General features: G+C 40.7%; 1 protein-coding gene and 1 non-coding gene across 2 annotated transcripts; both read left to right on the top strand.

Moving 5' to 3' along the window:
- WEE2 (WEE2 oocyte meiosis inhibiting kinase) lies at positions 1 to 21,967 on the top strand. The gene is made up of 11 exons (XM_032643462.1): positions 1 to 354; positions 5,074 to 5,270; positions 7,035 to 7,086; positions 9,042 to 9,214; positions 10,769 to 10,890; positions 16,273 to 16,419; positions 17,084 to 17,191; positions 17,322 to 17,407; positions 18,171 to 18,341; positions 19,994 to 20,136; positions 21,771 to 21,967. The coding sequence occupies exons 1-11, from the start codon at positions 1 to 3 to the stop codon at positions 21,925 to 21,927; spliced, it is 1,710 nt and encodes a 569-aa protein (XP_032499353.1). The 3' UTR covers positions 21,928 to 21,967.
- A 3,363-nt stretch (positions 21,968 to 25,330) lies between these two features.
- LOC116759941 lies at positions 25,331 to 25,437 on the top strand. The gene has a single exon (XR_004351602.1). It is a non-coding gene; the product is annotated as a U6 spliceosomal RNA (small nuclear RNA).
- The last annotated feature ends 2,037 nt before the right edge of the window (positions 25,438 to 27,474 follow it).

The raw sequence follows: 27,474 nt of genomic DNA, 5'->3' as shown, positions 1-27,474 counted from the left end.
ATGGGTGACAACGATGAGGACAGAGAACTGAAGCAGAAATTAAACTTTTCCTCTTGTGAGGAAGAGCATGAGAACGAAGGGCAGAAGGAAGCACAGGAGAGCAAGGAGCCCCGGAGCCGAACCCCCGAGAAGCCTGGAGCTCAGGATTCAGGATCTGTTCAGGCGGTAGAGCTTACACCCGTCAGAACTCCCCTTAGTGACCTACGTGACCTCAACACATTTCAGGAAAAAGGCCAAGTGAGTCCAGGTCAGGGTCTGAGAACTCCAGTGTCGCACTCTCTCACACGTCCTGAAACCCCAGCCCCGCCAGACAAGGGCAAGCCGCCGCGCTGCGAGAGCCCCTTCACTCCCAAAGTAAGTCCATCGCTGGGGAGGAGGGAGCCAGGCCGCTGAGGTCTGTGTTCCTTCAGTTCGGCGGACGGAGAACGAGGGCCCAGTCCTATGTATGTGTGACAGATCTGTTTCACAGGCTGTATCTATCTTCAGTTCCGTATTTCCTGGTGAAAATGAAGAAGAGTTTAAAGTTACCGGAAAACAGAATTAAGTGTCTTGCCAGCTGTCTTCTTAAAACCATTGGTGTAGGCCACAGATAAATCTTGGGTGGGGAAAAAGTTCCTAGTGAAAGAATATTGGAACTGGAAAAAATATTGAGATCTACAGCCTGACCTGCACTCTACCTATGAGAAAACCAAGGTCTCAGGAGAGAAAGTGGCCTGTAGCTCAGCCAACGGCAGAGAAAGGACTGAGAAACATGCTCTTTGGGGCTTGGTCTACTGTTCCTGCCATTACGCCAACTGGCTCTATTCTTCTGTGATTATTTACTAATATTTCCTAATATAAGAATGTTCACATTCACTATTTAACATATTTTTTATCTCTTTGCTGCTGCTCTTTCCAGAAAGAAGTCCTCTCCCTTCCTTGGTCTAGTGAGGTACAGGCTCTTATATGTGAACACAGAGGTAACTGGTTGATACTCCTTTATAAGCTGAGGATGGCAAATAGGTAAAGGTCCCAAGTAAGCAGGTTCCTTTATCCTTGCTGTGATTGAGCTCCTGTTACATCATTCATGTTATTAAAGCCGGGACTGGGGCAGGGTTACCTCTAATAGACTGGTGCTGTGGTGTGTGAGCCTTAGGCCTGGAATCAGCTCCCGCGGCCTCAGCTTGAGGTGCTTAAATCATCAGGATAACATCTGTGCTTCTGAAGGCAGCGCAGTCGCTGTCAGCAGGTCTCTTTTGTACCTGCTGAGTATGGGTACCACAACTACCAGGAAATACTAAGCTTCTTGTTTGAATGGTAGACAAGCTACTTTAATACGCTCAGGCGTCTGCCTGTGGGTTTTTCAATGGTCCCAATAACCAATCAATTAACCATTTATTTTCTGAGAACCCACTGTGGGCTGGGAGCATGAGGCAGTCTCTGGCAGGGGAGACGTGCCTGCGGATACTATGTGATAGGTGATTCAAGAGTGGTCAGAGTTCTCTGGGTGGACCGCTTCTCAGTGGGTAGACAGGAAAGAAATGAAGGTGAAGGAAGCATATGAAGGGCAAGGAAAGTTGGTATGGTTTTCATACATGGAAATTGTGGGGAGAGTGGGCTAGGAGCATGTAGTTCAGAACAAGAGTAAGCAGGGGGAGACACGGCACGGTATGTGTATTTCATCCACTCACTGAAAACTTAATTGAACACCTTGATATGCTAGCAGACCTTCTGCTGGCAAACCCTTCACTACCTCAAAAAGTGCCTACAGAATGAATAAAGGTAAACAACAACGGTAAATAAAGTTCAGATCAGGTATGCTAGAGGACTTGTAGAGCATGATGAGAAAAAGTGGGGAATTAAGTTTCGAGATATCCAGGACACCTTTCCAGAGGAAGTAATGTTTGAGAGCAGTCTTACAGGATGATTCGCAGTTTGCTAGGAAAAGAAGGGAGTGAGAGCTCGAGGCTGAGGGAAAAGCATCTACCAAGCTATGGAGGGGAAAGGTCACACTACACCTGGAAAATCGCTTGTTATTCAGAGTGGCAGGGGTCTGGCAGTGAGGCCGGAGTAGGTAGGTAGCTGCTACACTGAGATTTTATCCTGAGAGTGTTGAGAGAGCCATTAAATGGTTTTGGTCAGAGGCAGTTTTGAAAAATCGTGACCTTCACGTGAGGGATGGAATGGAGTGGGAGAGACCATGGGGGCAGGGCAGTATTCATAATAGATCTACTGAGAAAAAAGAAGGGACTGAACTTGGATAGTGGTAGACAGTGATGAGTTGAGAGTTGCTTAGGAATGGCTAACTGACTTGATGGAGGGGTTGAGGGAAAAGGAGGGACCTAGGGTGTTGTGAGGCTTCCTGCTTGCTTGACAGAGTAGATGGTACCTTGAATCAAGGTAGGTGACCTTAGAGGATGTACAGGTTTGGAGAAAGAGATGTGGTGTAAATCGTTGGATAAGTGGTTCTGCAGTGCAGGAAAACCACCTAAGTTGAAGATCTGTATTTGGATATCATCAGCATTTAGGAAGTTGTTGAAGCCATGGGTGTGTTTAAGTTTACACAGTCTGTGTGCCAGAGTAAGAAGAGGAGTGGTCCAAGCTAGGGACCCTAGAGATGCCAAGATTTGAGGGACAGAAAGAAAACAACATTTGGGAGGGAAACTCGAAATGCAACTGGGAATGTACACACTTTACAAAAAATATAGTTTGGATCGAGGTCAGAGGAGAGAGGCCGGGGGATGATAATTCATAATGTTGTGCTAAAGACAGGAATGCAGAGGAAAGGAGGATTGGCTTAGTTCAGCCTTGCCCAGGGGATAGGACCAGAAATCATGGGAAACGACTTCAGGTCCCCATGAGGACTTCCTAGCACAATTATCTAGAGATAGAAGAGCTTCCTTAGGAGGTAGTAAGGTCCCTGTGGCTAAATGCATTCAACGCTCTTTGATGACCACTTGGTAGAAAAACACTGTACCGGGGATTCAAGCATCAGGGAACTAATTGTACCAACTGGACCTTTAAAGCCTTTCCCAGTCCCTGTGATGTTGTGTCTTAGTGGGAGGTTGCCTCCTTCTCCTCTCACCATCTTCAGAAGTCAAGGAGCTATTCCCCAAATTTCCTTTCTCTTAATCATCTGTAGTAAGAGCTGTTACTTATATAGAAGTAGCTACGCTCCCTGCAACACGTTTATACCCTCAACCTGGTCATCTTTCCAGAAATTTTCAGTCTACTTTACTTCTAGGCAGAACTCACTTTCATAAATCTTGTTGCAAGCTGTGTTCTTTTAGGTTTCAAAAGGATTACTCATAATTCTATCACTTTGGCAATAAAATCCATATTAACATAACATCATTTACTATATTGTAAGTGGAGTTCCCAAAATCTATCAGCCCTCATATTTCCAGACTAGGAATTCTGATAGTCTTCCCTGATAGGAATACTTTTCCTTACTTTTATCTGAAAAGTTTCTAGGCCTCTTTGTTGTCCTCGAACTGTAGCAACTGGAACTATGTGAAACATACCAGGTGTGGATCCCGGTGTGGATGCCCCACTGTTTCATATGTGACAGATGCATTTTATTTTCCATATGATAATCACCATCACAAGAAAACTGTTTCAGAAAATGATTTACTATAATTCTAAATTCATTTCCTGAATCACATTGACAACTGAGAAATATCATCCAGTATAGTTTTATTTCTTTTGAACCAATACTCAACCCTTACAATAAACTTATGGGAAAATTATTTGTCATTGATGGCTTTGTCTGATAATATCCCCAGGGCTGTTGACCCTCTGAACTCTAAGACGTATGCAAAACCCTTGGCAAAACTCTTGACTGTGTCAATTTTTCTTCACTTAAAAAAATGTTAGGCTGCTATGTGTACTCTATAGCTTCCGTCATTTCTGCTTCTATCAATCATTTAATGAGTATTTCTGCTTCTATCATTAATTTAATAATGAGTATTCATTAGTAAGTTTAATATCCATTCTTTGTAGCCTCACATTCTTCAATTACATTTTTATATACTGAATCATATTGTAATCTAGCTTCTGCTTCTACACTCGAAATTCATGTGCAGAGAATATCAAAACAGAACTCTTTTCCGAAGAGCCTCACAGTACAAAGATTACACTATGAGCTTACAGCATGGCCCCTGTGTCTACTACTGTCCTCTTGCGGATCTATTACGCAGCTATTCCTCTGGCCCCTGGCACTTAGGTCATTATAGCATATTCTGCCATCTCATCAGAATTCTTTGTCTTTGATTTCTCCCCTCTGTCGTTTGATTTAGTTCTGGTTAGGTTTTAGGCCGATGTTCTCTTACTGTACCCCACTTGGACTGGTAAGCCCTGCACATTTTCCTATTGACTGGTATGCTAGTTGTAGCCACTGCAAAGCCTTGCATCTTAAGGGCTTAGAGTATTACTTTTCAGTCTCCTTACCCCACTTTCTGGAACTTTTCTCAATTTGTGCTACATTTTTAGTGGACTTGGAAACTTCTTTTTCCATGTTTAGATAGTCTATGAAATCTTTCCCTTACAAAGTGATTATTTCTGAAACATCAATGAACTGCTGATGAATGGACTGTGCGTTCCTTAAGAGCCAGAATTCACCTCTGGTCCCTTCAGCACCTAACCCAGCATCTGCTACTTAGTAGGTACCAAACAAATATTGGGATGAATAATTGAGGGGAAATTAACTATACAGTCTGAGAACGTAAGCACCAGGTCTTCTAGAGTCATTTTCATTTGTCTAAGCTGAAAGGTCATCTTTAAAAAGCTGGGGGTAGGACTAGAATTGGTGGTCTCAGAGCTGACTATCAGAATCGCCCAGGGGAAGAGGGTGGAGCTTAACAAAAGTATAGATTGCTGTGCTGATCCCAGGAATCAAAATATCTAGAGGTAGAGTGGGAATCTGTATTTTTCATAAGAGGACCAGTTACAATGTTTGCAGTGAACCAGATACCCTCTAAGGGGTATCTTTCAGCAATAACTTTCTTTGGTTCAAATATTAATTAACTAACTGATACAGAACGCTTTTTAAAAAATTACCTCCATTCTGATTTGCCTTTTATCATCCTCATTCAGGGCCAGGTGAGCCAGCCGGAGATCTCTTCAACAGGGAAGCTCCCCTCCCGAAGCTCTAAGCATCTGAAGCTCACACCTGGTCCCTTCACCGACGCGATGACCTCACTGGCTCTGGTCAATATTAATCCCTTCACTCCGGAGTCCTATAGGAAACAATTCCTTAAATCCAATGGCAAGCGGAAAACCCGAGGCGACCTGTAAGTGTCCTGTTGCTATGACTTTTGAGAACTGATCTTACTATTGCCAAGTGGAAGGGGGAGTGTTAAACATTAGGAATAAACGAGAAGTCTGTCTGAATGAGTCGACATCGTGTTTATATATTCCCTCCTTTCTAAATGTCAGCGCTGGCTTTAACCTTCTTTGTCACAGAGATCGTAACACCTTTCCATTCTGAAGTGTACCGTGAAATGCCTTCTCTTTGAAAGAACAGGGCAGAGTAAGCAATAGCTCTGTCTTATATTAGGAAGTTGAATGGGCTATGGAACTGCACTCAAGGGCTCCCCTCTGGTTACTACGAGTCCAGCAGTTGGGGAGGGTGTAGTTCTCGTTCCAGAGAGTATATTGCTGTTTTGAGTTTAGTGGTGTGACTGGTGATGACAGCTACAGAGCAAGGATTTGAACTTCTCTGCAGGTGATGGAAGGCTGGCTGAAGAGAAAAAGGGAGTGCTGCTTTCGGAGGTGCTAATAAATGGAAAGCCAGCTGCATTGTTCCACAAAGGCCACTGAATGGTAGAAATCACCTAAATAAGGAGAGTGAGATTACTCAGGGACATTTCTTTACCGTATCCTCAATGCAGCTTTTTTATAGACTGGAAGCACCTCTGAAACAGGCCGGTCATTTATGCTTAGAGGTACTCGGCAAAATAAACGCACAGCTAACAATCTAAAAGCCTGTAGAACAGTTAATGTGCTGTGTTCTTTTGGAATCCATGACTACATATTAATCAGCCTTGTAGCCAGAATAGGTTTTTCTCAATACTATTTCCTGGGTCTTAAGTAAACAGGACTTCAGCACAAGCACACTGGTCTATTCTTGTTACTAGGCCACTGCTTTTAGCTCTTTAGGATCTTTGTAAACCTTCAGAGTGAATGGCTTCACCTCTCACTGAAGCTAGCAGGAAAAGACTGCTGATTTGAATTCCTGGCCCTGAAAGTGATGACATTTTAGTACAATAACTTAGTGATGCTGAGAGGGTATTTTCCCCTCTTCTTCACTGTGGCGTTGTTATTTTATAAAGTATTAGAATGTAGTATTAAATGTAAGTCACAAGCGTCCTGCATCACCTAATTTGCACGCGTGTAATGTCCTCCACTTGCCCCTTCTACACTGTACTCGTCCGGAAGAAGAACCTAGCTGGCTGATCTAGAAACTGAAATTTTGCTTAAAGATCCAGGATGCATCTGCTCGTGCCAAAGAGGGTGTCCGTCAGAGACTTCAGCTTAATGAAAAGTAATTGAAAACATCTTTGCCAGGATTAGAGCGCATTCTGCCATACTTACAGTTGGCTTGTGAACCTAAGACAGGCCGGGTTCTAAGGGAGGCGGGTGTTGCAGGGGAAACGTACACTGGTGATGAAGAGCCCTTAGAGTTTCAGGTACGTTCTGCGCACTCTCTTGATCCGCATCTCAGCATACCTTGTTCCATTTGCCTAAAACCCTGTTCTTTTGTCTTAGCTGGTTCCTACTCATTCTTGGAATCTGAGCTTACATGTCCTCTTTTTTGGGAAAGGCTTTTACTCTTCAGATAATGAATTGGGTGCTGTCTATGGTATCCCTTGATATCTTGTTTTTATCCTGTCCTAAGTTCCTGTATTGAAAATTTCTGTTTATCCCTGTGCCCAAATCTAGATTGAAGAGGGGACGTAATTGTCTTATTTACTTGTAGAGCCCCCAAACCTAGCATAGTACTAGGCTCAATAAGTGCTAATCATACTCTGATATCACTTTTTTTTTTCCCCAAGTGAGGAAGCTGGTCCAGGAGAAGGCAAGGTAGAACAAGGGCTGCCTGCCAAGGTGAGCACAGTTCTTTGGTCCAGCCATCGTAACACAGTCATTTCATCCTAATGTCTCCTTCTTTCTCCCTCACTCCCTCCTTTCTCCTTGCTCTCCTCTCCAACCCTCCACACACCTTACCAGACAGTGTCTAACAAACCTATTGCTGAACCATTACCTTGGAGTATTCTTCAAGGCTACTGCTACTGTCTTTGATCTGGGGAAAAATTATATACTCCAGAAGAAGTGAAGGGAAAAATCAAGATCTTTAAGGTCCAAAAATGAATAAGACAAAACAGAGAAAAAGGGCATAAAGCCAGAGGTCTATACGTAAAATTTAGCTCTTAAATGTGTCAGTATCCATTGATTTTTATAATGTTGATCTAGTATCCCTCATTTGATAATATAAACTAAGAAAATAATGCTGTAAATATTACCACCAGAGATATTTGTTGCAGCCTTAACTGTAATAGCAAAAAAAAAAAAAAAAAGGGAGTACTGAATGTCCAATAATAGAAGAATGGCCAAGTAAATTATAGTTTAAAGTCAGTGGAATATTAAATTGCCATTAAGATGCTTGAACATAGGCATGTTTTCATGATATTATAATGTTCAGTGCATGTAAGTGGGAGGGGGGAGGGTCGGGGAGGGGGAGGGGGAGGGGGAGGGAGTGATATGGATGGTAAGGTGGTACTTGGTGTCTGAGATGAGGCTGGTAAGGTAGCAGGTAAGCACTACCAGCGCTTCAGGCCCCTGATCAGAAGTGTGGGTTCCTAACTGATTCACTTTGTTATAAAGCAGAAACTAGCGCACCATTGTAAAGCAATTATACTCCAATAAAGATGTTAAAAATAAATAAATTAGTAAAAAAAAAAAAGTGTGGGTGCCTCATGGGAAACAGGTTTGTCTGATTCTACAGCATCATTTTGCAAAAGCAATCTTCCTATTAGAGGAGATGGAGAGAGGGCTGGTAGCTGTAGCAAATCCAGACTTGGAGGAAACAGAGCTTGAGACTGGCTAAGGGCAAGGGAAATTATAGATCTTGTTGATGAAGACTGGTTGGAACTGTACGTTGAAAATGAAGAGCTAGTAAGAGTCAAGATATTTTAAACACTTAAAGTTGGATGGCAGAAATTCTTGCTAAGGAGGACGTTGGGAAAAGATGAGTTCACAGAGACGAATCAGCTTGGACTGAGATTCATATAAATCTCCGCATATTTTTGTCATCATAGCCACCATTTACTGAGAATTATATATATATATATATTTGTAACAGATATAATTCTCATGTGATGTTTGACAGGACCCTGAGGCATAGTTGCTATGATCCTCATCTTACAAATGAGAAAACTGATAAAGGAGTTCAGTGACTTGCTTGAGTTATTTACTAGCAGAGCAATGAGTGATGTCGCTAGTTGGCCAGTAGCGGGAGTGGTTGCTATCTGAGCACACATTCTGAAATTATCAATTTGACAATTTTGTTCTCCAGACTAAGATTTTTTGGGGAAGCAAACTGAACACAGTATGTTTATTCAACTTGAGATGAAACGTCAGCAGCCAGACTGTGAGACAAGTAAACAAGAGTCAAAGAGAGGCGTTCTCTTTGTTTAACATCCTCCTCCGAGAGCCCACCCGCTCCTTCAGCTAAGGACAGTAGCTCTGACTGTGAGTGAGGTGTCCCCTCTAGGCACATATAGGGAAGAAGAGTATGGCCAGACAGAGGAAATAATACAGAAAAAGATGTAATAATATAGCAAAGAGAAATGTCAGTACAGAGTTGTATGACAGGTTATAAAGAACACAGAGAAGGTAGTCAGCAATTGTGGCAGGGTTGCAGAGGCGTTTGCTACCAAGAATATTGATGGATTTGCCTCAAAAGGCTTTTTGAAAACTTAGAGAAATTTAGGAATAATATGCCTTAATTTTATTCTCACAATATGTCAGGGAGAATTATTTTTTTTACTGAAATATTTCAGAGATGTGTTCTACGAGAAACCAACATGGCTTCCCGCTATGAAAAAGAATTCTTGGAGGTGGAAAAAATCGGGGTTGGGGAATTTGGTACGGTCTACAAGTGCATTAAGAGGCTGGATGGATGTGTTTATGCAATAAAACGTTCCACGAAACCTTTGGTAGGATCATCAGATGAGTGAGTACCTTTAAAATGTACTAGAAATACACACTTGGATTTGCCAAAGCATTTTGAATCAGGGCACTGATGTCATTTGCTACTTTTTTTTAATCACCCCCGCCTCGACCCACTGAAAGTTGTCTCACATTCATAACCTTTCTGAATTTTCAAGATCAGAGATAAGTTATTTCCTGAAATATACCATGAGCATTTGGGATCGTGTTGTGTTTTTGTTGTGTTTTTTGTAGTTCTTGTGGCTTTTACTACTGGTCTCACTGGTTTTTTTTTTTAACAAATAGATTTATGGAATGATCTTCTGGTGCCTGTTTAGTTCATCAGAAATATTACCAAGTTATTATTAACTCACTGGTTATCTCTACTTTGCATGAATAATAAATTCAATAGTCACGTTTCAAAGTTTCCTTCCTTGTAAGCAAGGAAAAACTAACAAAAATTTAAATTTCATTCCCAGAACTAAATGTTCAAAAGTTCTTCCTTTCCACAAGGAAAACAAATATTTTCAGATTCAGCCACTGCTTTTTATGAACTCTGGGGAATATAATACTAAAGTGCTGAATCTGACATCAGTCTTTGGAATTCTTCATTTGAATAATGAAATTGATCAAGTACTATATTTTGCTTTTTTGTGTGTTGGATTTCCTATTGCATAATGAATATCTGCCCCCAAGACTGTCCCTGTGACTACATCATACTGGCTGAGTTTAATATTGACTATAATGATTGTTTAGCCTTCATAGGGAAGGTAGAGGGCCCATCACAATATCCACAATCGAGTCCATTTCTTCTTAAGCCCATCAGGGTTTTTAGATTGTGATACAGTGAAAGTAAGAATCAAGGCAGCTCTGGGCTTCCCTGGTGGCGCAGTGGTTAAGAATCCGCCTGCCAATGTAGGGACACAGGTTCGAGCCCTGGCCTGGGAAGATCCCACCTGCCATGGAGCAAATAAGCCCGTGCACCACAACTACTGAGCCTGAGCTCTAGAGCCCACAGGCCATAACCAATGAGCCCACGTGTCACAACTACTGAAGCCTGGGCACCTAGAGTCCGTGCTCCGCAACAAGAGAAGCCGCGACAATGAGAAGCCCGCTCACTGCAACAAAGAGTAGCCCCCGCTCACCACGACTAAAGAAAGCCCGTGCACAACAATGAAGACCCAACACAGCCATAAATAAATAAATTTATTTATTTTTTTAAAAAAAGAATCAAAGCAGGTCTGCTGCTGAGGTAATAACCACCCAAGATTCCTCTCTACATATGTCATGTTCAATCAAAAAACCATGGACTTTGGTCCAGGACAACCAAGGTTCTGGTCTTAGATCTACTATCACCAGCTTGACTTTGGGTCAGTCACGTAATTTTCTAAAGCCTTAATCCTTGCCACTATATCATACTGAGGCGTTACAAACATTAAATGTGATAAAATAGTAAGCAAGCAGTGAACACTCAGTAAATGTTCTGCCGTTGTTAGTAATGCCTCAGAGCTTGTCTTTTAAAAGCCTTTGTATGTCTATTATCTTGATTCAATTTTCTCAGTGCTTTTCTGTCTCTTAGGAATTTGGCTATGCATGAAGTTTATGCTCACGCGGTGCTTGGGCATCACCCCCATGTGGTACGTTACTACTCTGCATGGGCAGAAGATGACCACATGGTCATTCAGAATGAATACTGCAATGGTAAGTATGTGGTCTAATATCTATGGAGAGGGAGATGAACTTCTAAGTCTTCAGAAAAAAATCCCTGCCTCCTTCTTGTAGTTTATGGCAGGTATATTAGAGTCATACCTAAAAGTCTGTACTATTGTTTTGTTTGGAAACAGACAGCTGGAGAAAATGAGTTGAGCTGGAAAGGAATTTCAGGCTTATGCTGTTATGTGTTTCTTGCAAAGCTGATGCACAGCTAATACACAGAAGCTATCACATCCTTCACACTTTAATTAATACTTAAAGAGAAAACTTTCACCCTGGTGGTTTGAATGGTAAATCATCCTTTTACCATTTACTAGGTATTCTAAAAGATGTAAGCCATAGTCCCTACGATTTTGGGGAAGGGGTGGTAAACTTATATAGCCAACTTCTGATTAATTTTGAAGTGGATTCCTGCGTTTGGGGATTGTTCATGTTTCTTGCTGCTTCTGACCTTTGAGCTTTAAGTATTCTCAGAAGAGTAAGGGCGTGGGGTGGGGTGCTGGGACTGAAACTTAGTGACCTCAGATATATTCTCCTAGATCCTTCAGGACCACATATACACCGTAACCAGTAAAACCTTTTTGTTTCCTGGGCTACTTAAATTATAAAGAGTGGTCCTTTGGATTAACATATTTCTAATCCATGATTAATATTTCTAATCTATGATTAAGGGGTGACATAACAGTAGTTGTGCATTGTTATTCTCGGAAATACATTTTCATCAAAATGTTCAGTGGTAAAGTAGAAAAGTGCTACCAGTTGAATAGAAGCTTGCCATCATTTTAGGATGCATCCATATTTTACAATCCATATTTTAGCCACAGTGATATTGGATAACGGCATCCCCCCCACAACATGTACACCCACCCTGAGCTTCTTTAATAGTACAGTCTGTCTTTGGGTAAGTTTGATGACCACTGGATAGCCCTGAGTATGTATGTCCAGCCTGGCTTTTGAGGGCAGTGATCACTGATAAAGCTTCATCACCATATACATGATTGATTTTATAAGTAGGTAAGTAAATAACATTACGAGTTGCTAAAAACATAGAAAATGGTATAGAAGACATATCCTATAAAATAATGATTTGGCATTTCCCTTATTGTTTCCTTAGAGCCTGATTTTCTCATAGCCTTACCTTTGAACTTCATGAGTTTTTTTCCTTAATAAGCTCACCCCAAATCCCTTTTTCTAATAGTTTCTTTGGGATTAAAAAATGGACCCTTTCATTATACTTGTGATTGAGAGGTTGAGACTTTCTTATCATCTTCTCTTCTTAATTTCCTCTTATCATAACCTGAGATTCCCTATTCTTTTTCTCTCTTCCCTCTCTCTATAAAGAAGATTGATTTTATTTCCATGACATTTAGCTACTAACAAAGAGAATATCAAATTAAAAAATTAATAAAGCAAAACACAACTAATTTTAACCTGCAGGCAATGTAAATTTTAATTGGGGCAATGTAAAAGTTTCAAATTTTCAAAAAGAATAAGATGAAGTGATCTATTACAAATCATCTTCTAATTCTTTTCAACATTTCAATACCTTCTCGAGGCTCCACGCTGTATTAAGCTCTAGGGTGAGAAATACTGTAGAGTGAGATAAGGTAAGTAAGTCCTTATCTTCAAGGAGCTTTGTTCCATCTGCTCTGTTAAAATGAATACAAAAGAGACAATCTGATGCAAAGCCATATGGTACAACTGTGGATACAAAGCGTTCAGAGAGGACGAATGTGAACAAGAGGCAGTGTGGTGGGATGGGCCTGGGCTTTAAAGTCAGGCAGACCTGGGTTCAAAATCCAGCTCTGTCACATAGTAGTTGTAGGATCACTGGGCTGTCATTTAATCTCAATGAGTAAAGAGACAGTAATATTTACCTAAGGGAGTAGTTTGAAAATTAGCAGCAATATATGTCAAATGCTAGCACAATATCAAGTCCCAGTACATAGAAAGAACTTGATAATACTTGTCATTAGCATATCCGGAGAAAATCTCATAAAGGAGGTAAGACTTGAATGAGACCTTGCAGAAGGATTACTAGAGTTTAGGCAAGGAGAAGGAAGACCACCCAGTTAGGGGAACAGCAGGCAGGCTAAGAGCACCGTGCTGGGAAGGGTCTGGCCTAGCAGATGGTAAGGAGACTACCAGGCCTGAGGTGACCCTACAGGAGGAAAATAAGATCAGCAAGGTAAAGGGTGGGAAGACTGCAGTGGGCCGTGAAAGCCAGGCAGTGAGTCTGACTAGATGGAATAGATTACGGGGAATCATTGTTTGTTCATCATGGAGGTTCACCAGCTTCACTCAACGCTTGCCAATTAAAATGGGACTGTGATTTAGCAAAATGTAATTCACATACATTGAACCTTCCATATGTGAACTGATCATGGAAAATAAAGCATGCCCTTATACCTTGTTTGTAGTTAAGGATAATCCATGTTGAGACTTTGCCTGATGGCTCTAAGTAAAGGATAATAAGCCCGAAGTATATGTAAAGTAGCAGAGTAGTCAGTGGCTCATTCTTTCCACTCCCTCCCCACTGCATCCTCTCCCTCTTTCTCATCTCTTCATCCTTATGCCCTGTTTCCCCATGCCCACCCTTACCCCTCACCCCTAGCCTCTCACAGCAGTCCGGCTGGAACATGTACTCTTATGGTGTTAACTCTGATTATAAGTTAGATGATTTTGATAACTTAGATTTTAACTATTAGAGGCTAACAGTCATCTGATTTCCCCTCCTGTCCCTCCTGAACCCTGAACTAATCAAAAGTTCCCTGCTCCTCTGCCACCCTAGCCAAGATCCCCTACAAGCCACCTCTGGGCCAGCCTCAGAAATCTGAAGGTTTTCCGGTAGCAGGCTGATTCTGCAACAACCAGGATTCTAACCGATTCAGGACTGGATGATTAATCTCTCCCTAAAGGCAGTATTTTCTTTTGACATCTCTGTCACGGAAGTTTTACAGGGCATCTTCCCCTAGAATGGTGGTTCTCATACTTGCTCAAGTGACGTGACATTCAGAAGTTTGTGTCTTCTGTGGAACACCGTGAATACTGGTTATATTTTTCTACCAAATAAGGAACAACTTTACCAGCAGAAAAATAGGCTTTGTGTTGTTGGTGGCAACCTAAAATCAAGACTGTGAGAATACAAATGTAGGAACACAATATCCTACAAATGTAGGAACACAAAGCAGTCGTTGGCCTGCTTTTTGCATCTCATTGTTGGAAGGCATTTGCTATTTATTTGTTTCGGTATCTGTTAGGCCTCACGAGCAGACAGGAAAACATGGATATGTTTTTCTTAATTTTTTTTTTTTTCCTGCCAAGTAGGGTGAGTATCTTTATTTTATCTAAAGGAAGGAATTCAGCAACTCATCTCACAAAGGTGGTTTGAAAAGAGCTGCCAGGAACTGGCTGTTTCCTCCTAGGGCACCATGCTGGCGGGAGCCAACTCCAGGGGGTACCTTGGGTTACAGGCTAAGGCTTCAGTGCAGCTGGGTGAGATTAGGAGGGATTAAGTTTGCAGTTCATTCAGTATTGCTATGTCTATAAACACATACTTCCTTGTTAATACTATTTAGTAAAGAACAGTTAACTATGCTCTTCTATAAGAGTGTGTGGACAACCAGCTTTAGCTCTAGCAAAATGAGGATATTCTAATACAGTCGTATAAACGAGTACTTTCCAGTAACTTCTACTCTTCTAATTACCTCTTGGCTATCTTTAATATGACCTATAGAGATTCTAAGTAAATAAAAGTGCTGCTAGTACTGGTCTAGTTACCCTTACTAAATATCCGTACCTCTTCAGGGGATTAGAAATACCCCTGCTTATAATCTAAAGGAACATATTAAGTGGATCCTACGTAACCTAGGATGCTTCTTTCTTTCCATACCTTTCATAGGGCCCTTGACTCAGCCTTTCTTTTCCCTCTGTTGCCAGAATAGACATTCAGTTCAGAAAATACTTATTACATGCCAGACCTTGGCACAGTGAAGATGAATGAGCTGTGGGCCCTGTCCTAAAGGAACCCCCCGGGCTAGTGGGGACCCGGGGGCTTTGTCACAGCTCATAACCTTATCTGCAAACTTAGTATTGAGGTGACTGCATTTTTAACAAGCACAACGCACTCTTTCTTTACTTATTCTTCCTTTCTAATTAATGTCTCTGACAGTCCATAAATTCTTTCCTAAGAAGACTCCCAGGGGGAAATAAATAACCTTTACTTTAGCCCTTTTTGTGTTTCTGAAAGAGGCTGAATTCTCCTTTCTGAACTTATTTTAACATGGCAGCTCAAGCTTTAAATTCAGTTTTACATAGATACTTTAAAGTATCAATTTCCTTAAAAGTACAGTTATCATCTCAGATCCTCCTGTTCTGATATACACTTGGAGGGTGGAGCTGTGGGCTTTCTGACAGGGGGTCCCAGGAGTCTCTAATTCGACTGAAGAGGCCGCCAACAAATGCTAATTAATGAAACAAAGGGTTCAGAAGCATTCTAATACCTTAGGATAGGAGTATCTAAGATCAGGTAGTCAGATGAGCGGCCTTGGGGGGGGGTCTTATCTTTTTATTGATAACAATGATAAATAGTTGATATACAAACACGGTGGCTCAAATAGGGTTTAGGTGTATATGGAGGTTTTATATTTTCCTTGGGTCAGCAATCATTACATGTTCTTATTTCATTTTATATATATATATATATATATATATATATATTTTTTTTTTTTTGTGGTGTGTGGGCCTCTCACCATTGTGGCCTCTCCCATTGCTGAGCACAGGCTCCGGACGCACAGGCTCAACGGCCATGGTTCATGGGCCCAGCCGCTCCGCGGCATGTGGGATCTTCCCGGACCGGGTCACAAACCCCTGTCCCCTGCATCGGCAGGCGGGCTCTCAACCACTGCGCCACCAGGGAAGCCCTCATGATATATATTTTAATGGAATGAAACTTGAAGCCAATTACATAAAAACTACTAATGGCCTATAATTACTACCTTGATACCAACATGGAATTATTCATCAACGCCATAGTAGCTACATGACTAGGCCTGATTGGCCTTCTGGTTAATAACTAGGTAAAACTTTTAAAATGTTAGTTGGGGCATACTCAAAGCAATAGGGCCACATATTGGATACCTAGGATATGGCATTTTCTTTTCCTCTTTAAAGGCCCTTAATTCCTCTTTCCAATATGTCTATGGTATAGACAGGGATCAGATCTTATGTTTCAAACTGACACTGAAGCAGTTTATACTTGCTGGACTGCGTTCACTCATGAGGAATTTATTGAATACGTACTATGCTTTCATTTATAAGATTCATACCTTTTCTCTCATTTTGCGGGGCTACTCTGTTTTTCTTTCCCAGGTGGGAGCTTGCAAGCTGCTATATCTGAAAACGCAAAGTCTGGCAATCATTTCCAAGAGTGCAAACTCAAAGACATCCTTCTACAGATTTCCCTTGGGCTTAAGTACATCCACAACTCTGGCATGGCGCACCTGGACATCAAACCTAGTCAGTACAGCTCTCCTCTGGCCGTATTTAGTTCTTTTCCTACTGTTGTCAGAATCTGTGCCTGCGTGTCTATCAAGTGTCAAAGACGCTGTTTGCTGGCAGAATCCCTTTCATCAGTTCCCCTTTCCCCCTCCCCTGCCCAAATTTCAGTTAAAGAGCTTTAACCATTCCCCCCCGGGCCTAGAGGACAGAGAGTAAAGATTCCCAGATAGTGAATCAAAAGTATGAAAATAAGTGTTTAATTTACTGCATAGATAAGTGACAGCATATTGGCTGCATCCTGACTTTTTACAGCTAGTGCTCTACTCTTTCTAACTCAGCCTTGATCGAAGTGAGCAGAAATGCATGGTTTAGGCTCTCATTAATGTGAAATGCGAGGAAATGTTGTTACTATTTTGTGGTTTTGATTATTTCTTTGTTTTGAGGCCACCAGCCTCTTCAGAGGATGGAGTATGTTTGAGGTTTAAGTTTTACTGAAATAGGTATTATCAATCACTCAGCTGTTCAGAAGTAGTGTGAGAGATTCCATGGAAGAAAAGAAACCTTGGTAGTCTTGTTACATGCACACAGAAAAGGAGGGTGACTGAAATGTTATTTACAGAAAAGAATCTCGGGTGAAAAAGTTTAGGATTCATTAGTTAATGACAATTCTGTATTTTTTCAGGTAACATCTTCATATGTCATAAGATGCAGAGTGACTCTCCAGTAGTCCCGGAAGAGATTGAAAATGAAGCTGATTGGTTTCTCTCTGCCAATGTGATGTATAAAATTGGTGAGTCTGTCTTGTAACCTGATTGGTATACTATTATCCTATAAAATTTATGCTGATGACTACTCCATTTATTCCAGTTTTAAGAAAGACATGCTTTTAAAGAACTCTATTTCTTTTTTTCTTTTTTTAGGTGACTTGGGTCATGTGACATCAATAAGCAAGCCCAAAGTGGAAGAGGGAGATAGTCGCTTCCTGGCTAATGAGATTTTGCAAGAGGTATAGATTAGGGAAATGGAGGGTATTTTATAATCCATTGAACATTTTGAGTTTCAAATGAATGTTGACAGTGCAGGAAATGAAAAGTATATATTTATAATTTAAATTTATATTATCCTTTTTCTATCCAGAGTGGAGACCAAAGATAGGAGAGAAACTTTTGCAAAAAAAAGCGTGGGGAAAGCTGGCTCAAACATGGATTAGTCAAAATTTTTACTGTTTTTTGTGAAGGTCCTTTACTGTTTCTAATACTTCTTAGAATTCTTAAATTTACAGATTTCCTAGTAGAAAGGAAGCTGTTATTGGTCGAACCCATCTTTATCATGCTACTATCCTTTTGATAGCACCTCCAGCTTTGGTCATTGGAATGACCTTCAGTTATTGCTCACCTTCTAAGATGTCTGTGAGTCTGGCCGAGGAAGGATATAAGTTTCTACAGGATAATAATCAGGGGAGAAAAAGAGGAGTCTTTCCTATCTGTGATCAGTCAATCTATGCTTCAAGCCTCTTTGAGCCTGAGAGAGCAAAATGGCACTGAGATTCTGCCTCAGACTCTTCGGGGCAGGGCAGTGCTAATCAAGTGGATTTGTGCCCTGTCCTCTCTTCCCTAGAGATAGACCACTAACCACAGCAGATATAACCTTGCCCACTGCGTCTGTTTAAGTTCATGTGCATTCAAATGAATCTCTCTTACCAGCTGTGTTTTAGTCTAGACTCCCTTCACTTGGCGAACTAACTGGCCTTCCTGTCTTCTGTTTTGAAGAATTATCAGCACCTTCCTAAAGCAGACATATTTGCCTTGGGATTGACCATTGCAGTGGCTGCGGGAGCAGAGTCACTACCTACCAATGGGGCTGCGTGGCATCACATCCGTGAGGGGAATCTTCCAGACATTCCTCAGGAGCTCTCCAAAGAATTTCACCAACTACTCAAGGTGGTGTCTCTAATGAAATGAAGAGAGGATAGAAATGTCTGTTTTTTAAAAAATGTAATGGCAAATAGGTGGGAAAAGGGAAATGGTGGTGCCATTGACAGAAGGGAACGGAAGCATGACTAGGAAGCCCAGAAAAAACAGGACAGACTGAAAGGTTCTCTAGGAAACTTAGAGCATATCATGAAAACCTTTTGTTATAGTTTAAAACTCCTATTGTATTTTTCATTTACCCTTCCTAATAACCCCGTGAGGTGGGCAGATGAGGAAACCAAGCCTCAGAGCAGTTCCTTGACTTGTGTTTCACTTTCGATAATTGATTAATTCCAAAATCAAATCTGCTCTTAGGCTCCTATATCACGGTTCTAACTACAGTCAATGGTAACAGTGATATTACTCAAAAAACTGAATTTTGCTTGTATAGAGGAAATAGAAGTTACTTTATTGATGGATAACTGACAATCCCACCAGTTATTTGAGCAGATTAAAGGCATAATGTTAATTTAGGAATCTATGTGTTCCTTGTCCTTAATGATACCTGAGTATGTGAAGGGACAAGGAAAGGAAGGTATTATGTTGAAACAAAGAGAGGTACAAAAACACCTACACTGTCAAGAAGCTAGAATTATACTAGAAAAGCAATGTATACGTAAGACTTACTTCATAGCTTAAGGAGCAGGATTGGTTAGAATCCCTAAAATAGCCTTAGAAATATCTACTCTCTTGGAGATTAAGTTTGAGTTTCACAGTTTACCTGAACACTTCAAATTTAGTTCCAAACTTGTCCTTCCTCACTTCTGCTTTCCTGAAAGAAGGCAAACCTTTCCTCACAGCGGTCTTCTGTTCATAGCCTAATCGCCTATTTCTATGTGTAAATCGCTCTTAGATTTAGTTGATTCTAACTGAGTACCTCAACGCTGTCCCTGTGCTAGGTAATACGCATATGTGAATTCATTTAATTCTCACAATAGCCCAGAAGGTGAATATCGCTATCCTAAATATAGGAAAGGGAGACTGAGTTTCAGCAAAGGTACGTTTGCTCAAGGCTACATAATAAGTGGTGGAGCTGGCTCTGAACGTTGCTCCCCAAATGGGAGGGTCAGTGTTTTCTAAATTATTCGACACTACTAATTTCCATATATTAGGTATTTTTGACTGTATTCCAGTCATTTTAGGCTATACACATCCTCTACCTGAAGATAAATGCTGTAGGAATACTGTCATGGTGGGATATCCTTAATTAATTTTAAGTGAAAAATGAGCACGTTATGGTAGAAAGTGAGCTGAACTAGCAGTTGGGTAACCCGAGTTTTAGTCTTGGGCCTGTCAATAACTTAGACAAGCCACTTTCTATCTCAGGACCTCAGTTTCTTCCTGCTTAAAATTAAGGCAGTTAAGCTGGTTCATCATTCATCCAGCTCTAAAATATGCTACTTAAGGACAACTCAGAGGTACGGATGACTGATGCTACCAGATAAGGATGATATTCCTGTCCCAGGTGGAGCTAAGTTTTCATTTATTTCTTCCCTTTGCACAAAGGAGAAGCGAGTTTCACAAAATCCACCGGCAGAAGCTGGGTTGGAGTTGGCTTGGGTGGGGAGATTTTTCCCAACAGTGAAGGTTCTATTTCCTCCTTTTTGGTCCTACCTCATCAGAACATGATCCACCCCGATCCAGCAGAGAGACCTTCTGCAGCAGCTCTGGCCAAAAGTCGAGTTCTCTGTCCCTCCCTGGGGAAAACAGAAGAGCTTCAGCAGCAGTTGAACTTGGAAAAGTTCAAGACAGCCACACTGGAAAGGTAGATTTTGGATGCTGGAGTTGAGAATCTATTGATGTACTACTCACAGTGACATGACTGGTCTGATGTGTCTTCTCTATGGATTCGAGTGGAATCCAACAGTATGACACAGGGGCCCCTGCCCACAAGGAGGCTAGTAGCATGGGGCCCTTTGTAACAAGGGGCTGGATGCTCCATGACTAGACGGCTTGAGAGAGAAAATTCCAGTCAATGCAAATGAATACAAGAAAATACAACTGGTAAAGAAATTAGCAGGATTCTGAGTGACCAGAGTTTTAAAGTAACTGGTGGATGATCACCCGATATAAGATAACCATAGTTAAAGTGGGAAGATATCTATTAGAAATCCATTAAATCTTGGGGGCAGGCAGATATTCTGTCTTGGCAAATGTTTAGAGAAAGAGGTATTTTTCCAAGCCAAAGGAAGCAGTCCTATTACTTATGCATGTAAGCTTGTATTCACGCATGCATTTATTTATTAACCTATTCCTTCATTTAACAAATTAATTAATTAGATAGGGTGGGTTTGGTATTATAAAGGTCAGGAAGTGATGTTTGAGCACGGTTCTGAAGGCATTTTAAAGTAATTATTACATACTGTGAACTGTTGAAAATATAAAAGCAGATGAGAAATGGTCCTTGTCTAGAATAAACTTAGAGGTCCAGTTTCTTTTGGCTGCACAACCCATCTTAAAATGATTAGTTTGAAAAGTCCCCCAAATGATTTCTTGGCAATGAGTTGTGGAAGCTCTAACTGAGCCTTTAGTCAGGTAATCCTTCCTAATAAGCAACTCAATAATTTTTTGCCTTTTGAAATTGTCTAGACCAGGGGTTGGCATACTTTTCTGTAGGAACAAGATAGTATTTCACCCTTTGTGGGCCATATGATCTTAGCTGCAACGACTCAACTCTACTGGAGTGATGTGAAAGTGGCCATAGACCATATACAAATGAATGGGACTGGCTGAGTTCCAGTAAGAGTTTATTTACGGAAACAGATGGCAGGCCAGATTTGACCTATGGGCTGCACTTCGCGGACCCCTGGAGCTTTCATATATAGCCTCTAGTGTTGTTCTCTTATTTTTCTTTAATTTTAAAGACCATTTATGCCCCAATCAGTAGAATTCAGTAAGCCAAGCCTGCTGTGTGTTGAGGCATGTGTGAAGTAGCTATTTTTTAAGATAATCACAGGAGCTAATTTTCTATTCCGTGTATAATTCAGGCTTGTTTCTATAAATACTGAAATAAAAAGAAAAATCTCTATCAGTTTTTTTTTCACTTTTTAGAAAATTTTTATTTTAATTTTTTAAAAACATCTTTATTGGAGTATAATTGCTTTACGATGGTGTGTTAGTTTCTGCTTTATAACAAAGTGAATCAGCTATACACATACATATATCCCCATATCTCCTCCCTCTTGTGTCTCCCTCCCTCCCATCCTCCCTATCCCACCCCTCTAGGTGGTCAAAAAGCACCGAGCTGATCTCCCTGTGCTATGTGGCTGCTTCCCACTAGCTATCTATTTTATGTTTGGTAGTGTATATATGTCCATGCCATATCTATATCAGTTTTGATCATAAATACTATCTCTAATTTAGGACTAAGTAACGTACATTTTTCCTCTTTAATTCCAGGGAACTGAAAGAAGCCCAGCAGGCCCAGTCCCCCAAGGAATGCCACAGTGTCCCTGGGGTCTCTGGGACCCCCACGGGATCAAGAAGCACCAAACGCCTGGTGGGAGGAAAGAGTGCCAAGTCTTCAAGCTTCACCTGGGGGCAGTCTTCCCCATAAGAACTCCTTTCACACCAACTCACCTTTTATCCCCCAAATAGATACCGACTGTGTCAACCTTTCTCTTGTAAAGGAAGAAACTAACAGCCTTGGGCGCCCAAAGATTTCAAAAGTCACTCCTAATTTAGCATTTTCAGCCAAGATCCTACAGCTATCAAGACTTCCTAGCAGCAATGGTCATAGGTATTATCATTGGTAGCCATTTCTCTTCTCTCTTGCTACATTCCTAACACCACCTGTCAACAGTTCATTCACTTCTCAGATTTGTTGGTGCACAACGGGAAAGCATGGACCTCTGAACTGAAAGCAGCCCTTTGTGCAGCCTGTGGGCTATGAGGCTGCCTACCTACCTATCAAGGATCCCAGGGACTCTCCGGGCAAACAGAAAGGAATTCAATTTGGTTTTGAGTTGAGGTAACAGCTTACAAGAAAGTGTGCCTGGATTTCAACAACATTTCCCAGGTTAGATGAATTTATTCCTCAAGGAATTTTCAGCCACTTTGAGCAAGTAGTTTTCCTACTGCATTCTCTGAATGGAGCCAACCCCTTTCTCTGATGTTGTATTTATTAAGTTAATGACTTCACCACCATATGAGGTGGGTAGAAATAAGACTCTACATAACTTCAAATTTCTGAGCTGGCTATGAACTTGTGGAACAAAGCCACTGGGTAGAGGGTTCAGGGGAAATTTGATGTGGTTTGTTGTCCCGCAATCTATTTGCTTTGAGCCTCTTGTAACTGTTATAACTGGTTTTGATTCTTGGCTGTCACCAATTTCTCCTTGATTTTAACAGAAGTTGGCTTTGCTTCCTGTGATTTAACTTATTTTATCCAAATCCTTTACTCTGTATATATATTTTTAAAGGACTAGAATGTTTGTAAATAAAGGTTTTTATCTTGTCCAAAGCCAAATATGAGTAAAGCACTCGTCTTTATAAATATGCAACTAACAAAGAATACGAAATTTATGTTGGAAACCATGAGTAGGAGAGAGAATCCAATAGGCTGGTACTAACAGGTCTTGGCTTTAAGGCCCAGCTTCACGGCCCTAAAAGCTAATAATGGCCAAGCTATGATACAAAATAATGTTGGTCGTAAAGGCATTTGAGAACTCCTAGTTGTGTCATATTGATGACGTTAGCCTCTTCATGGCTTGTAGGCTTTTTGGCTGCCTTGTTTTCTTCTTTTCCCTTAATTTTTAAAAGCAAATTAAGAAGGTTTTAAAATTGAATGAATCGGGCTTCCCTGGTGGCGCAGTGGTTGAGAGTCCGCCTGACGATGCAGGGGACACTGGTTCGTGCCCCGGTCCGGGAGGATCCCACAAGCTGCGGAGCGGCTGGGCCCGTGAGCCATGGCCACTGGGCCTGTGCGTCTGGAGCCTGTGCTCCGCAACGGGAGAGGCCACAACAGTGAGAGGCCCGCATACCGCAAAAAAATAAAATAAAATTGAATAAATCATTGAACAAACCACATCGTTCTTCTGTTTTGGAGTAGCAATTTCTTCCATGCAATTAAGTGGGGTATAGTGCTCTGTATTGCCCATTGACATTTTAAAAAATGAGTCTTCATTCAGGTTTTTTTTTCCCCTGTACTCTTATGTATTTTTTTTTAATTTTAATTTTTTATATTGGAGTATAGTTGATTATTCAGGTTTTAAAACTGAGTCAATTTATCTCTTGCCTCCCTGACACCAGCCATGTCCCTTGCGGGACAGTGCTGCAAGGTCAACCACACTTTACGATTTATAAGCATGTATATTATTAAGAGTATGCAATGTATAGCCCACAATTCTGTGGTTACACTTTTCTTCTCAGGCATTGACAACTACTATTAGGGCCTACGACCCCTTCTCTACCACGTCCCTCAAAGATTGTTCTAGCACCTGAATGGACCCGATGCCAGACTGTTGGTTTCTCTCCATTTCTCTCTGCTGGGCTCCACGGTAGCAGGAAGTCACCAAAAGAGCAGGCAGCTGCACAGACGCTGAGTGTGAGAGGGACTGGATCCTCAATGGGTTCGGAATTTACTCCCTTCCAGGGAAGTTGACCCCTGGCCTCAGTGAGAAACTCCATCCTCAGTCATGAAGTTCTGTTTCTTAAACATGAACACTGACGTTAAGGCGCCAACAGACAATCTTGAGTTAAAGAAATCTTATAAAGAAATACTACTGTGCTTTACTAAGCTCTAACACATCTACCAATTTATAGAAGCTATTTATCTAAAACTGTAGAAAGATGAACACTGAAAGATAAATGTCAACATTTCAGCCTGAACAGTTAGATATCTTAAAAATCTCTGTATGAACCATACTGTCAACCTTGAATTGCATAAAAACTGTCAGGTTGAGTTTTTTAAAAAATTTAACAAAATGCAAATCAAAACTACAATGAGGTATCACCTCACACCAGTTAGAATGGGTATCATCAGAAAATCTACAAACAACAAATGCTGGAGAGGGTGTGGAGAAAAGGGAACTCTCTTGCACTGTTGGTGGGAATGTAAACTGATTCAGCCACTATGGAGAACAGTATGGAGCATCCTTAAAAAACTAAAAATAGAACTATCATACGAACCAGCAATCCCACTACTGGGCATATACCCTGAGAAAACCATAATTCAAAAAGACACATGCACCCCAATGTTCACAGCAGCACTATTTACAATAGCCAGGTCGTGGAAGCAACCTAAATGCCCATCGACAGATGAATGGATAAAGAAGGTATGGTACATATATACAATGGAATATTACTCAGCCCCAAAAAGGAACGAAATTGGGTCATTTGTAGAGACGTAGATGGATCTAGAGACTGTCATACAGAGTGAAGTAAGTCAGAAAGAGAAAAACAAATTTCGTATATTAATGCATATATGTGGAACCTAGAAAAATGGTACAGATGAACTGGTTTGCAGGGCAGAAATAGACAGAGATGTAGAGAACAAACATGGACACCAAAGGGGGAAAATGGTGGGGATGGTGGTGGTGGTGTGATGAATTGGGAGATTGGGATTGACATGTATACACTGATGTGTATAAAATGGATAACTAATAAGAACCTGCTGTATAAAAAAATAAATAAAATAAAATTCAAAAAAAATTTAACAAAAAAATAGCCATAGTAACTATGGAGTATTGCTAAAATTGCTTTTGAATCAATGTAAAATGTGATAGTAATCAGTTTAAGTAATAAGTGCTGTAATTTTCCAATAGTTATGAGGCTTGAGGAAAAACTGATTTAAAAGCAAAGTGAAAACTTTATTAAAATATCTAAAAAATGTTCTTCTACAGCACTGAAATTGTCCAAAGCTTCCTATCTGTGAGAAAGCATTGCCAACCCTGGTCTCTACCACTTGATGCCTATAGCTGAGACTTTTTTTAATTTAGGGGGGAAAAAAGGCAAGGCCAGTGCTCGCTTTGGCAGCACATATACTAAAACTGGAGCGGTACAGAGAAGATTAGCATGGCCCCTGTGCAAGGATGACACGCAAATTCGTGAAGCGTTCCATATTTTTAGCAAATATGCTTTCACAGCACACCGTGTGTGTATGTAAAGATAAGTATTTAATTCTTACTGTTCACTTTTCACTGACAAAGGAAAAGAAGAAAAAACTACAGAAACTGTGGTACAACCTTACATGCTGTTTGGGTCCTAGTTGTACTCACCTTTGGCCAGTGACATAGCTACTCAAGAAACCTTCCCAACAGAGTACAACAGGATGAGAATCTGAAATCACTTCCGATATCCCCTACTAGATATTGACTGTTATATCAAGTAGCAAGTGATAAAACATTTAATTGACAATGAGTATAACTGTGGACGACTTCTGATTTTGTTTTTAATTCTGTGGATTGTGTTTAAACAATTCCAATGTATGTTCCTGATTTTGAGATACTAAGTGGTATCGCACAGTTGTCACTTTATCGAATGTGTACAACAGTTCCATGAAGTTTATAATGCACACCCTTGTATAGCTGCAGGTGCTAGAATTAAAATTGATCTGTTATCATAAGGAAAAAAAAAGGCAAGGCCAAAGATAACTTTGTGGACTTGGGCATATAGACATGGCTCTTTCTCAGCTAGCTTTGTAAAGGATGAAAGCCCTGAATTATTCCACTGTTGCCAGGGGTAATTGTAACTGATTAAAGCCATGATGCTTTCACCACTTCTCAGCATTGGGAAGGTACTTTCTGGGTCTGTGGATGAACTACAGAAAGTTTATGATTATGTTAGAGCATGTGCAGGTATATGCACACCATGAAGAGGTTTCAGGAATTCCTCACCAAAATGCAAATTGTAGATTCTTGTAAAAGTGGTATGTTTAATTAAAAAATACATTTCAGCTACTCTTCTAGATTCTTTTTCTTTTTTTAATTTTCTGATTTCAGGCCTATTTGAGTATCCTTCTAGGTTCTATTTCTCCGTTCTGGCCTGTGGCCTGTTCTTGTTTAAAGCATAATTGCCAACTGGATATTCACAACAAGGTCCCTATTCTCTAAGAGCTCACAATCAATGGGGAAGAGGAGGCACCTTCATGGGCATTTAAATTCTAATACAAGATAGACTGAGTGTGTAAAGAAAGTGAAATGGGAGAACAAAGGAAAGACGATTTGAGTAGAGAATTTTGAAAGTATGTGGAAAGGACATTTCTGATGCTGAAGAGTTTGTCAGCAATGCTGAAGTATTTGTCATATTGTGAAGGAGGATCTATCTGATGACAGAAGAAAATGTTTTAACTCTGTTCTTCCATGACATTATACATCTTAATATGTTTTTCTTTGTCAAAGAAAACAGCACTTGCAACTTTCTCCAACCAACAGTCTAAGGAGAACGTGTATTGGTAACTCCTGTCTGAGAGAGAATTCAGATTAGCCCAGATTCTCCACTGAGATGTTATTCATAAGGTTATAAAAGTTTGCCAAAGGTGTGTCTATTTGCATGGTGCTTTCTGCTTACCCCAGAGTGTTTGTGAACAGAAAGAAAGAGGGAGAGATCTGTGGCCTAATGAAGATAGAACTTTTAGGGCCAAGTGATTGGATATGGATGAACAGATGTAGGTGATCAGTGAGATGTGTCAAAGATGATTCCAAACTTCAAGTCTGGGAGAATCTTGGTACCATTAAAACAAACAAGGAGCTTAGAAGGGGGAAACTGGCTTTGAAGGAAAGGGTGAATTTGGTTTTTCACTTGACTCAACAGCTCAAGTGGAAATAGGACTTTTAAATAGGAAATCATCAGAGGGTATGTTACAGTAGTAACACAGTGGAGTGTGGGATGATTAATGCCTGTGCAAGACCTGAAGGCAGCATAACCTGGTATGTTTCCAGGACTAAACATCTTGAAGGTGGAAGTAAAACAGAGGTAAGCGTCAATAAATATACCAAGTAGTAAGTCATACTCTTAAGAGTGAGTTAGGGTATGTGTTGGAAACCACATGAAGTAGTTCGTGTTTTTTCCTTTTAGGGCAAGAATGGGCCATTGAAAGGTTTTAAGTAGGGTCCTGAGGAGGAGATTTGCTTATTAGAATGATGTGGAGGGTACCTTTTCTAGA

The sequence above is a fragment of the Phocoena sinus genome, chromosome 9 (assembly GCF_008692025.1).
Source record: "Phocoena sinus isolate mPhoSin1 chromosome 9, mPhoSin1.pri, whole genome shotgun sequence".
Lineage (NCBI taxonomy): Eukaryota > Metazoa > Chordata > Mammalia > Artiodactyla > Phocoenidae > Phocoena > Phocoena sinus.
This window is presented reverse-complemented; position numbering and strand designations above follow the sequence as displayed.